The sequence below is a fragment of the Acanthisitta chloris genome, unplaced genomic scaffold, assembly GCF_000695815.1.
Source record: "Acanthisitta chloris isolate BGI_N310 unplaced genomic scaffold, ASM69581v1 scaffold38220, whole genome shotgun sequence".
NCBI classification, from domain to species: Eukaryota; Metazoa; Chordata; class Aves; order Passeriformes; family Acanthisittidae; genus Acanthisitta; species Acanthisitta chloris.
Window position 1 is genome coordinate 8,996 of NW_008651771.1, and position 13,195 is coordinate 22,190.

Genomic DNA, 13,195 nt, shown 5'->3' on the forward strand with positions numbered 1-13,195 from the left:
AGCATCTCATCCTTGAGAAATAAAGCTACTAAGGTGTGCTGCAACATAGAATGTTTCTGCTGAGGTGTGAGGCCAGACCAGGTTGTTGCTGTTATAGCAGGAGAAAGGTGTAATCCATGGGACTTGGCTGCTTGTGTGTTGTTTGACTTAACACTTTGTTTTCTTTATTAATAAGATGCTACTCTGCAGTAGCCTTGGATGATCCATCATCCTTGAGAAATAAAGCTACTAAGGTGTGCTGCAACATAGAATGTTTCTGCTGAGGTGTGAGGCCAGACCAGGTTGTTGCTGTTATAGCAGGAGAAAGGTGTAATCCATGGGACTTGGCTGCTTGTGTGTTGTTTGACTTAACACTTTGTTTTCTTTATTAATAAGATGCTACTCTGCAGTAGCCTTGGATGATCCAGGTGAGTGACTGGAAAGGCAAATCATGATTGGGAAGATCAGAAGAGCTAGAATAGCTCTTGTGCTGAACCAAGGGGTGCAAAGCAGTTTTTACAAGGGCAGTGAGTTCAGCTTCCTGTGCTGCAGTACATTCCCATCCTGAGAATGGCATACTGTGATGAAAATAACTTGCATAGCCTTATTTGAATGGTGTTCTTCAAGGCTCTGCTCTTTGAAGAAGATGCAGTGAGGGTCTCTGTGTGTAAAGTAAATTTTCCTTTAAAGGAAACTACAAGAATATGCTCTTCAAATGCATAGTTGTGCCAGAATTTGTGTTTGAAGTTGGTCCTTGTCATTATGCGTCATGGAAACCTATGCTTTGTTCTGATGATATATATAAGGAGCCTCGGTTCCTGCAGCAACAGTGCCTCTTCTGGGAAGAGAGAACTCCAGTTCAGGATGGGAACTGGACTGAGTCTTTCAACAGGCAAGAACAGGGTGTTTCAGCCTCTAATAAAGCCTAGGTATAGCAAATGTCCTAAATGGGATGGGTATGAGTAGTCTTACTAAAGCCTCGGGTCATAGGCCTGCCAAATGGGTATTGAGTAATAATACTTCATAGAGAGCTCAGTGGGTGCATTTTCTTGCCTTTTTTTTTTTTTTGTGTGTGTGTGTGTGTGTGAAGGCATGAGACCAGTATTACTGTGTAATATATCCAGTAGTGCAGGATTCGCTCTTTCATTACACTGCGGTCTGCTGCTTGTGTGAACAGAATGGATTGCTTTGATCCAGTGTTCTGCAAATATGCCTGTAAGAGGGAAGTGGTAGATGGCCAACTGACTTGAGTCTTTGAAAGACACTTGATGTACATGACAGAAGAAACAACATAGATTTCTTCAGAAAGTAAGGGCTTCTGAAAGAAATTCTTCTCCCCTCAGGTAATGACTGCAGTCTGTCATTTGACTATTTAATAGCTGGGATCTGCGCCTTGCTGTCAAACAAGTAGAGCAAGATGTTTTTGTCTGCAGGCCTGTTGTATAGCTTGCTTATAGTGGGCTGGCCCACAGGAAGAGAAGTATTTCCTTGAGCACAGCAATTGGAACACATAGCTGCAATAGCTAGGCTTAATGAGAGAGGACTAACTATCATGAAAGGAAGGGCAAGGGGTCACAGTGAGTGGATAAGGGAACTGTGTGTGATCAGATTGCAGTGAACTAGTGACACTCAGCTCCATTCATGGGTTCTGAAGTGGCTGTTGTGCACTTGGGGAAGTGCATGCTGTACACTTAGGGTGCTTAACCACCCACGCATCTCTTCCACACCTCATGTAGCAGCCAACCTAACTTCAGCTCCAATTAGCTATCAGCTTTTCATTCTTTCTTTGACCTGAATGAAGCTAGAGTTTGATTCCCATCTGGAATTATTACAGTAAGAGTACTGGTAATTATTTTAACCTGTCAGTTCTTAACTGTTCATTCATCAAAACTAGCTGGATCTACTAAGCTAACAAATTGTTAGGGTTCTATTGTTTTACCAATGCCAGTGAACTGTGGCATAGCTACTCCTCTGTGCTATGCTATGACATGCAACTTTCAGCACCCAAGGAACTGTCTAGAGAACATGCTGGTGAATCCCTGCTGGACTAACTCTGTAGTGCTGGTCCCTGGCCCTTGGTGAGGGGTGGGAGGGACTGACTGGTGGGCTGACCTTGGGTGGCTGCCAGATGCCTACCAAGCCCCTCTTATCACCACACACACTGCACTACCATCTTTCCCTCCATGTCCCTGTAGGAGAGGGAGAGAAAAAGAAAACCACTTGACTTGAGATAATTGCAGGCTGATTCCCCCTGTCCTTTAAGTCACAGGCAAAACAGACTTGACTAAGGGAAATTAATTTATTGCAATTAATCAGAGTAGAATAATAAAAAATAAGAACAGATCTACAATTACCTTCCTCTATCTCCACCTTCTGCACAGACCTGATTTCACTCCTGGCTCTTCCTCCTCCCTACCTGAGTAGTATAGGGGAATGTCATCTCTGCTCCTCCTTCCTCCTCATGCTCTTGCTCTGATCCAGTGTGGGATCCATTGGAATATAGTTCTTTGGGAATGGACTGTTCTGGTGTGAGTTCCCCCATAGGCTACAGGTCCTGCCAGGAAACCTGCTCCAGCATGGAGTCCTTCCCACAGGCCAGAAGTCCTGCCGGGAGTCTGGTTCCTCTGTGGGCTCTCCACGGGTTGCAGCTTCCTTTGGGCCTATACCCTGTTATGGACATGAAGTCCTCCATAGGCTCAGGGAATCTCTGCTCTGGCACCCGCAGCACCCCTTCCTCCTCCTTCCTTGACCTTGTGAAGGTGTCTTACAGGGTGCTTTTTCTCATGTACTCTTGTTCCTCTCTCCCTTCTGTAGTGTAGGGTTTTCTTAAAAAAACAAACCAAAAACAAAAACCCCTCAAGCAAACAAATCAAACAAACAAACCCAAAACAAAAAAAACCCCTTCTCAAATATCACAGAAAGCTCAGCTTTGGCCAGTGGCAGGGCCCTTTTGGAGCTGGCTGTCACAGATTCTCTTACGTGGCTGCAACTTCTTGTGCTGTCTCCCAGATGCCACTCCCGCAGGCCCCCCAGTACCAAAAGCTCCCAAAGTAAACCCAACACATTTTTATTCAGCTAGAGAACAGATCTCACAGAAGAATGGATGCTGTGGCTGGGCCATGTTGTTTCCCGGCCCCTCCTGTGGGCATCCACCCTGGAGGACCATGGGAGAATCTCAGCAGGCAGAAATGCACTCCAGGAATATCTCCTTGGTTTCAGCAACCTGCAGCCCCTTGCGGCAATTCCCAGGGCTTCCTGAGGCCACCTTTAGTGTGGCAGGACATGGTGAACTCCTGTCCCCACTGTGTCCTGAGCTCAGACAGGTTATTGCCACCAGCTCCAGCTTGAACTTGGTTAGGAACAGGACACACAAGTTGCTTGGAACACCTCTAGTCTAGAGGCTGTTTCATTTTGCACAGGCAAGCATAAGGTGTTAAGCAGTGAAACCACTACTCTAGAAATAATAAGTGAAGACCTATCTAGCCAACAGATGATGAAGCCTGCAGCTGTTTACATGTGATATTATCAAATAAGCTCTTCCTCTTGCTCTCATACTTTACATCCTCAATGAACTGGGATAATAAACAGCCTCAGAAATCCCACTGTCAACCCTGCTTGCAAAGTGTAACTTACGTAGTGGCACAAACGTGGTCATGTGGACTAGAGAAAATCAGCACAAAAAGACCAGAGATGACTATCAGCACAGCTCAGCCACAGGGTGATTGAGGAATGGGCACTGCACGCTGGGCAAAGCTGACACCCTTTTCACCTTTGCAGATGCATGCAATGCAGAACTGCTCCAGGCAATCCCTTGCATACCTGCTGACAGTCAGGGGGACCACCAAGAGCTCACCCTTTCCCAGAAAGCCTCTAAGCTGAGCTGCAGAGTGATAATGTTAGAGGAGAGGTGATTGGCAGACAATGTTTGCCACTCACAGACCCTATGCAGCCGTGGGAGGACAGGCTCCCCCCTCCCCCTGCTCTGCCTCTAAAAGCACACGTAGCCATGAGTTGGCAGAAAAAGCCTATCCCAACAACACATTGTTGTGCCTTTGCTCTACACTGGACTTTGGCACCTTGTTCAACCACTACACTGCTTGTACTCACAGGGTTATCTTCCTTCACTAGTGAGGGGAAATAGTCCTTCATCCTAACCTTGTGTCACTGACACTCTCACTCCCATGACTGTCAAGGAGAAAAGCAAACCCTTAAATGCCCCCTTTTTATTTTCAACAAGATGTGGAAAAAAAAATCAGTTATCACTCCATAAGCTTTAAAACTTTCAGAGCAAGCAAGCTCACAGTGAGAAAATCCTACAAGATCTCCAGACAGTGCCAGACAATGAGGGCTATTATTGTCATTATCCACGTGGTGGCAGTGTTCCCGGCATGTAACAGTAAACCTGATTTTCAGGAGGAAGTAGCTATGTTCCTCAGAGAAGTTCAGAGCCTTGGGGGGGGGGGCAGTGTTGGTTCTTCACAGAAAAGAAATACATTTTCAAGGTAAAACAACCTTGCAAAATCAGTGGCAATTCCTGAAGCATGAAAACGATACACAGTGAGGGGAATGTACAGATCAGTGTTTTAGGAGAAAGCAGGCTGAGCAAGGATTGTTCTGACTGACAACTCTTTCTGCAACTCTGCCCGAGGGACAAGAACTCCCTGTGGCTATTTTAAGTTAATTTCCAAATCACAACTTTACTTGAAACAAGAGATCATTAATTCACTGGACTTGAAACAATTCAGTATTTTAGGACTTGCAAGTTGCCTGAAAATTCCTTAGTGAAAAGCCATCAAACAAGAGCAGACTCAGTACATCTGAAGCCTACTGACAAGTTCCCTTTTCTCCTTTACCACTTTCCATGCCATGCAGTAGTATTAATCCACAGATGTTTCTTAGAGGTCAGTATAAAACCACAGCACTGGAGCTAATCCTAACTGGCAATTCATTCTCCTCAGAAAACCCCACAAAGCAACCAGAACCTCTCCTAATTGTGCCAAGATGCATTATATCCCCAGTGGGCAGTCGACCTGTACTTCAGGACATGTGTTTTGTTCAATTCACTCAGTGAGTATTGGTCAATCTACATCTTAAGTAAGTGAGTTCTTCTTGTTGATAGACAATCTAATGCATTTTATCTCATCCAGGCACTGCAAAGACATTAAGGCTGTTTAGGATCACTCTTCACAGATCAATAATGAAACCTTAAAACTGACCACAAAGTCCTTCAGTGGTTAGAGATGGATCATCATTACCTTCAGTACCTCTCTGAATCCCACAGTAACAGGTCTTTGTTTCAGCTATTTCAATACATCTAAGATGTTTATTGTTGCTAATCTGTGTTCTCATTTGCTTGGCAACGTGTGGGTGCTGGGCACCAATTTAACACAGCTAGGGCCATCATATTGATCTCCTCTTCCAGGAGAACCAGGGTGAACACCATGGCAAGCTTTGGGCACCAATGGCCAAATTACTCAAGGAAATAAGTGCCCTATTTTTATCACTCATACTGTGAGATCTGCTGGGATAAATATATGCTTGTAATATTTTAGGTCCTCTGTGTTACCCACAAGGAAGTGAAAGGGAGAGTATTCCACAAACAGAACTATAACACAAGCAAAGTATACATTAACAGATTTATTTTTCTGTTCCATAATCTCAGAGTAAGTGAGATCTCTACATTGTGGACAAAAGTGAAAAATAAAAAGCCAGCTAGAGAGGAAGCTGGGGATCCCCAGGTATGGTTAGCCTGTTCTCTGCTCCGTAATTGCTAAAAAAAATCCCCCTTGCCAACTTCTGGGCCAAAGCAATGTGCATACTTTAGATTTGCCATCAGCTGCAAAGCTTTTGGAACTGGTTGTCCTATCTACCAGCCAGCTTATAGAAAGGTTCAGGTTACTATTAAGTCTGTTTCAGTTCCAATGTTCAGCAGTTTTAAGGCACTTCTTTCTGTGTAGCTTTGGGAAGCAACTCTCAAGTTCTTCAAGAGCAAAGCAACTGACATAGACTTATTAGTCCAATTATTAGCAGAAGTTACCATCACCACTGTCCACCAAAAAGACTGAAACATACTGGTTGTACATTTTGACAAGTGAATTATAGAGCATTTAACAGAATCACATTCTCCTGTGCCAGCCTCCCAGGAATATCTGACACTCAAACTCTCACAATGGCTTTTCCAAGATTTTCTCCCTTTAACATTCCAATGAAAGCCATTGGCATGTTCTCAAATCCTTTAGTGACGTGTTCATGGTACTTCAGTTTTCCCTGTCAAAAGTAAGAAAGGAAATTGCTGAGTTTTCATTCACCAAAACTGACAAAATTGCAACCAAATGTTGTGCAGCATGGATGTTTCCCTTGGCATATGGAAGCTGGCATGCACATGAGTAACTGCAAAACTAGGGAGGCTGTTGTGAGGATCTGCTTTTGTAGGTAAACCCTTCTACTTGGCATGGTAACGGGGGCAAAAGTCACTGCTATAAAAACACGCCAGGACAGATTTAGTGCTTCTTGGTCCTCAAGCAATTGACAGGTAGGGCTTAATTTCACCAAAGTCAAGCCTGTTTCTACCCATATGGAAGTATGGAATTGCAAATCAAAGTGATCAAAATCTGAGCCAGCCCAAATCCTCATGTTTGTAAAAGCTAGAGCTTCTTCACCTTTAGTGTTCACACTCACAAACTTCTCACAGCCATGAAGCAACTTGGTTACTAACTCAGCCTCCATTTAGAAAAATAAAATATAGGACATTGCCTGTTAATTAACCTTGAAGCTCAGCTCTCAATTCTATAAAACCATTCATTCTTGCCAGTAATTTCAGCACAACACTACAATGGAAATTCTTGCTCATCCTACAAATGAAAGGAGACTTCTGAATGAGAAACTGAGGAATTACTCTAAATATGAAAATTTTCATTACCAGGTAACTGTTTTGAATTGCTCTGGAAGCATCATTTTTCAGAGCCTACATCTATTCTGGAATATATCTAAGTCCACAAGCAGAAGGGATTGCACATGTTTACTATAGTGTGAGCATACCCAAAAGGCCCAAAGAGAAAAAATGTGTCCTATTGGGACATCAGCTCAACAGCTGCGACAAAGAAACTTCTCACAAAGAGGGAAGCTATAGTGCAAGTACACCTTGCAGAAAACTATCCCCTTCCTTCCTTACCTCCACAACCCACTTTAGCAGTGTCTTCACACCTTCTTCCCGGCGGTTGTTCCAGCGGCTCACAATAAACCCTTCCATTTGAAGCTCTTTGAAGATCATTGGAACCTGCACATAAGCCCCTGCAAAAGAAAGGAATCAACAAGCCACCTGCAGTATCAGTTTCGTTTAAAATAAGCTCCAAAGTATAGAGGCATATAGTGACCTTTTAGCTGCAAAGTATAAAGTGAGCTTTTAGCCAGTAAAGACCATTGAATAACTTTGTTTCAGCCAGAAGCAACTGATTTTTTTTGCAAACAGTATTTCCAGGACAAAAGACTAAGGATTCATGGATAAACAGCCATCAGAGAAACAAAGGCCTGATCTATACTGTTGTTGGGCTAAACACACACTTCTGAAAACAGTTTCATTCAGAAGTGGCCTCAGCCTCATCTGAGGGGCTTCAGCTGGATCCCAAATACACTGTTTTGACAGCTTGTCTGGGAGCCTGACAGGCTCTCATGCTCTTCCCGACTCTCAAAATTTAAGTTATAAACCCTAAAAAACCAGTTCCCTCAATCATAAAAATGTATGATAGTCTCCTCACTCTCAAAAGCCTGTTCCATTTTTTTTAAGTGATCTGAGAGTCCAAAGCCAGTCAGATGTCAAAGAGAATTCAGACCTCCTACTTCTTCTAGAAGGCAAATTTGGAAAACTTAATGCTATTGAAAGTGAATATTCATCTCAAACACATTTCTCTAGTAGCTGAAATCTCAGAGGGGAAAAAGACCAAAAAAGAAACCCTAAGCTGCATCACCTGAAAACCTGAGGGAAATCCATCATCTCATCTAAAAGTATGTACTGTGTAAATGGCATCATGCCACCATGCCTGCCTTCCATATATGATCTATATATGTGTAGTGCACTGTGGTGTCCTGTTTCAAGGATTTTCATCACTTCTTTCTTTCTAATCAGCTGATGTTCTCCATCCAATATGAGCATGCACAAAGGAGGATGCGTGCACGAGGAGTGTGGTCATGCTCCCACCATCCCAGAGCAGCAGTTAGTTCCCAACATGTACACACAAACATACACTTAAATGGCAACATCTCAAAAGATTTCCATTGTGTCCTTCTGCCATTGCCAAAGAGGGAATAAATTTAGTCACAGTGAAGCAGGCCCACACCTTTCTGAGGCACAGAGTCATTGTACAGAGAGATGGCTCCACAGATCGCAATCCTTCCATATTTCTTCATCTGGTTGATAGCAATACTGGCAAATTCTCCACCCACCTACAAAAAACAGAGCATGTGCAGCATTAGAGACAATCCAGTGTTTGATATTGACTGACAAAACCTCTCAACCTTGCCTTATTGCACCAGCGGGTTCAAACTGGGGGTGAAGAGGTGAGTTCCACCACTCCAAAGATTTGGTGGTGCATAAACCCTTACACTTAAGACAACACTTTGAGGACTCAACCTCAGTCTTCTAAAAATTAGTCATGAACATTGGGAATCAGTTTTAATTCCAAGGCTGTTTCACAAAGCCTGGTTTGGAAGTGTTGGGCAGGACCTGTGCACAGATCCCTCCTCCTAAGGGCATGTCTAGGGGCACTAAGAAGCACCACCTCTGCTTTTCCCCCACACTGGTCTGCTCATCTACATCTTCATATCGTGGTGATATTAAGTTTTTACTTAATGATTCTCTTCTCCAGAATAGGGACATGCTGTGCTCAGGGCTTTTAATGCTGAGAAGCTAGGAGTTTACGGTTGGGAGTAGCCCTGCACAAAAGCTGGACATGAGAGGGAAGGGAATAGATGTGGCCATAAAACTTATTTAAGACCTTAGCAGCATGGGACATGAAATTCGGAATGCTAAGGCAAAGTAATCAGGAGCTCCTGACACAGAGACAAGCACTCTGCCGTAGCACCATCCATTCGTATCAATTGCCAGGTACATTGTAATCCACACAGAACATCACCACCATCCCTGTATCAGCAGAGAGACTGCTGAAAGATGGTGCTAGAGGGGTGATGATGGCTGTCTTTTAAACCAGGCAGTTAAACCTGGGAGTTTTAGGTAAGTATCTCAGCTAATACCCCTGTGTCCAGGTATCATATTATCAGTTATAACGCATATGTTAGTTGTACTAGGAAATTAAAAGATCCAGGGCTGGTTCTCTGGCTTGAAGGTGAACTGTCATGATTTAACTGCATCCGTACCGTCCGTTCACCTCTCTCAGCCACCGAAACAAGACAGTCACATTCAAACAGCCTATCGAGAACAGTCCGTGGCCCCCATTAATTCCAGCTGCACTTGAAAGATGTTGAAAACCCTTATGGGCCACTCCAGTAACTTTACAAGTTTTGTTTACAGGCACCAGTGCAGCCCCTCGTGACCAGGTAATGTGGAGCCATCCACACTCACTCCAAGGAGGGGCCAGGAATGGACTGGAGCTGCCTCTGTCTAGCATCAGTTAAATGTTCACTGTGATCCTCACGTCCCCAAAACATGCCATACTTTTCAGTGAAATAAAGCTTCTCTCTGCCTTCACAGACACTGCCAACAATCCAGCTTTGCCTTTTTGTCTTTGTGCTTTCTGTTACTGACCAAGTCAGCTGCAGAAATAAGTGTGGGAAGGGAACAGGAAAGCAGTAAGCTCTTAGAGAGATCATTGCTCGATAAAGTGGATGTCAGTATCAACTTCCTTATGTAGTCTTCAATTAGATGTATACAATATTGAGTTCCTGCTATAGTTTAAAGAAAATGACAGCTGTTCAAGGCAAGGCCTTCTATCTGAACTCACATTGTCAAAGAAACAGTCATAGCCATCAGGAGAGGCTTTACGCAGTGCTTCATCCAGAGATGTAACTGTCTTGTAATTAAAGGCTTCATCAAAGCCCAGTTTTTTCAGATAGGCAACCTTGTCATCTGAGCCAGCACAGCCAACCACTTTGCAACCCTGCAAGGAAAGGAGAAAAGCATTTGTAAACATCCACTGACACTCAAAGAATGCTGGGAGGAGGGCACACCCTTAAAGTCAGCCTGTTGTCACCGTAAGAGCTCCTCAGCTCTAGGAAACATTCAACTAGCTTTGCTACATCTTCAGGACCTTGTTCCATCTCGAGAGCCTAGTGCACTAGGGTCACTCAGGCATGCCTTGAGTGATGCCTGACCTACTGATCATTCGTGGCCTCATTGCCCTGTCTCCCAGCTGAGCCTTCTGAGGAGCAAGTATAAGCAGTTAAGCCACTCACCCCAATTTTAGCAAGCTGCCCCACCACAGAGCCCACAGCACCAGCTGCAGCATTAACCAGCACTGTCTCTCCTGGCTTCATCTTGCAGACCTCCAGCAGACCAAAATATGCAGTGAGGCTGCAAAGAAAAGCAGAGAATGCTCTCTGAGGAACAAAAGATGACACACACACAGATGTGACTTGACCACACTGAACCAAAACATCACCACAACCAGAACAGGATTCAGTTTTCCTTATTCTTTACAAAATATAAACATTAAACCAACCTTCTGAATTTGACTTTTTCACAGCCATCCCAGAAAAAAACACAAATGCACTACGGGGACACAGAATGCTGTGGCAGAAATCTACCTAAGGTGAAAACAGCTTTCCTGGTGTTCATTAGATGAAGGACAAACACAGATATAACTCTGTAAGGTGACAACTCAGTTACACACTGGAAGAGACAGTAAATCCAACCTAGACAGTGGTCAGTAGTCAGCTGGTATCTACCTGATTGAGGCAAAGATTAAAAGATACTCATCACAAATCCAAAAAAAGTGTAGCAAAGCCTTGCTGAACTGATGGGCTCACTGCTGCTGAGGACTACTGTGCACAGGTATGGCTACTGGGTGAAACACAGAATCATTAGGTTGGAAAAGACCTCCAAGAACCACTAAGTCCAACCTTTGACCAAACACCACCTAGTCAGCTAAACCTTAGCACTAAGTGCCATGTCCAGTTGTTTCCTGAACACCTCCAGGGATGGTGACCACACCGCTTCTCCAGGCAGCCTGTTTCAATGTTTGACAACCCTTTCTATGAAGAAATTCTTCCTGATGTCCAACCTGACCTTCCCCTGACACAGCTTCCAGTCATTTCCTCTTGTCCTGTTGCTAGCTTCCTGGGAGAAGAGGCTAAGCCCCAACTTGTTACAACCTCCTTTCAGGTAGTCATAGAGAGCAACAAGGTCCCCTCAGAGCCTCCTTTTCTCCACACTAACCATCCCTAGCTCCCTCAGCCACTACAGAACTTACTCTCCAGATCCTTCACCAGTTTAGTTGGTCTCTGGACTCACTCCAGCACCTCAAGGTCTTTCTTGTAGTGAGGAGCCCAAAACTGGACACAGTACTTGAGGTGCAGCCTCACCAGTACCACAGAAATCGTAAGAACCACTAGAGTTCAGCTCATCAACTGGCCCAGAATCCCAAGAAACTTTTCTTGTAACTTCTAATTCAAGCTTAGAGCTTCTCACTTGGTCTGAACTGAAAGGCCATGTAGAAGCAAGCCATCAGAAAAAACATGCATCTTAACTACTGTTGAAGTGAAATCTGAGTTCTCCATTACACACAATTTTGCAATAATTTTGAAGGCCTTCCATAGCAACAGCACTGATTAAGTCCTGATCTCACATAAAAACTACAGAGGATGAGATGAGAAATGCAAGAAGGTGACTGAGACACTTCAGTAGTGAATATGGATTGCAAAGCACAGCAGTTCTGTCTGCTGCAGTGCAATTTAAAGGACCTCTATTTTGCTGCACAACAGGACACCTGCCTTTTTCCATTTTGGAAGTAATTCTGGAAATATGGTGATAGCTGAAGAACCCAGTCAGGAAAAGCAGACTAGTCCAGGTGCCAGTGAAGTCTGAGACATTCCACTGAGTTTAACACAGGCTGAACTGGATTCTGTCCAGCACTTTCTGGATCCTCTTTCTGAGCTATTACAGCTCCTCAAGAAGAGGCACCATAATCTCCAAGGCAAATCTCTGATCTAGAGGATGGCCCAAACTTCAGGCCCTCTACAAGGTAAAGGCATCCAGAAGCACTGGTGTTTTTTACCAGAGTGAACAAGCAACATGCTGGTATAACAAGATAAGGGTCACACAGATAGGCAGAAACATCCATCCTGAACACCAAAATCCAGGGGACAGTTGCCTTTTCATTTCAAAACTCACCCTGGCATGCCAACTGTCCCAAGAGCTAGAGATCTGGGAAGTGATTCTGGCCAACTGGAGGGAAGGAGTTGTAGGTCTTTCCCATCAGAGATGAAATGAGTTCTCCAGCCTCTGTTAGCCACCACAAAGGACCCCACTGTGAAAGCAGGATTCTTGCTTTCTACAATCCTGTTTAAAAGAGAAAAAAAAAGAATACCCTGTCAGAGACAAACCTATATTGGCCCTTCCATCCTTCCTGTGATTCAGAAAATAACTATTTCCTGTCACAACATTTAGTCCATACCTGCTGATGCTGCAGGTGTCAAGTGCCCTTCCTGAAATGTCTACAATCTCTCATCACCAGGGACATACTTGGCAAGATGATTCCAGACTCACCTCAGCTCACAACAAATCCAGTGTTACTACATGAGTGCCAACTCTTTTTTTGACTAGCACCAGTCTGGTATGAATTCAGACTAGGCTTCTGTGAGTTAGAATGCAGGAAAGAGGATGCTGTGATTTAAGCATGGAAAAGCAAGGAGATACAGATAGCCTGTAACAAGCAGTTCCCATCTCAGACACCCTTCATCTCATTTAGAAGTTGAAGATCCTGAAGATGGAACCACTTGGGGTAATAAAACTGGATAGAAAGCAGTATCTAAAACCAGGAAGAAGTTCATATTATCAGTGTCTCTATGCCAAATGAAAATTCAACATTCTAAGCTCAACAGGAAAACTATCTTGGAAAGGGGTAGGTAAGCAGCTTTTAATTATTGGAAGCAGTTGGCCTTCTGTTCATCAGACTAGGCTGTTAATTTATCCCAGTGCTCAGTGCTCCTGCAGACAAACACAAGAGTCAAAGGCTACAGATGTTCCTAGGCAACAACTTATAGGCAG

At 43.9% G+C, this 13,195-nt stretch overlaps 1 protein-coding gene across 1 annotated transcript in view; it reads right to left on the minus strand.

Annotated features, from left to right (window-relative positions):
• Nucleotides 1–6,038: 6,038 nt before the first annotated feature.
• Nucleotides 6,039–13,195, minus strand: part of PTGR1 (prostaglandin reductase 1) — a 10,526-nt gene continuing 3,369 nt past the window's right edge. The window contains exons 4-9 of the mRNA XM_009074555.1: nucleotides 12,320–12,487; nucleotides 10,384–10,501; nucleotides 9,933–10,088; nucleotides 8,313–8,418; nucleotides 7,151–7,269; nucleotides 6,039–6,246 (exon numbers count right to left, since the gene is read on the minus strand). Of these exons, the coding sequence (XP_009072803.1) occupies nucleotides 6,136–6,246; nucleotides 7,151–7,269; nucleotides 8,313–8,418; nucleotides 9,933–10,088; nucleotides 10,384–10,501; nucleotides 12,320–12,487 (778 nt within the window). The 3' untranslated portion in view covers nucleotides 6,039–6,135. The remainder of the gene's footprint in view (nucleotides 6,247–7,150; nucleotides 7,270–8,312; nucleotides 8,419–9,932; nucleotides 10,089–10,383; nucleotides 10,502–12,319; nucleotides 12,488–13,195) is intronic.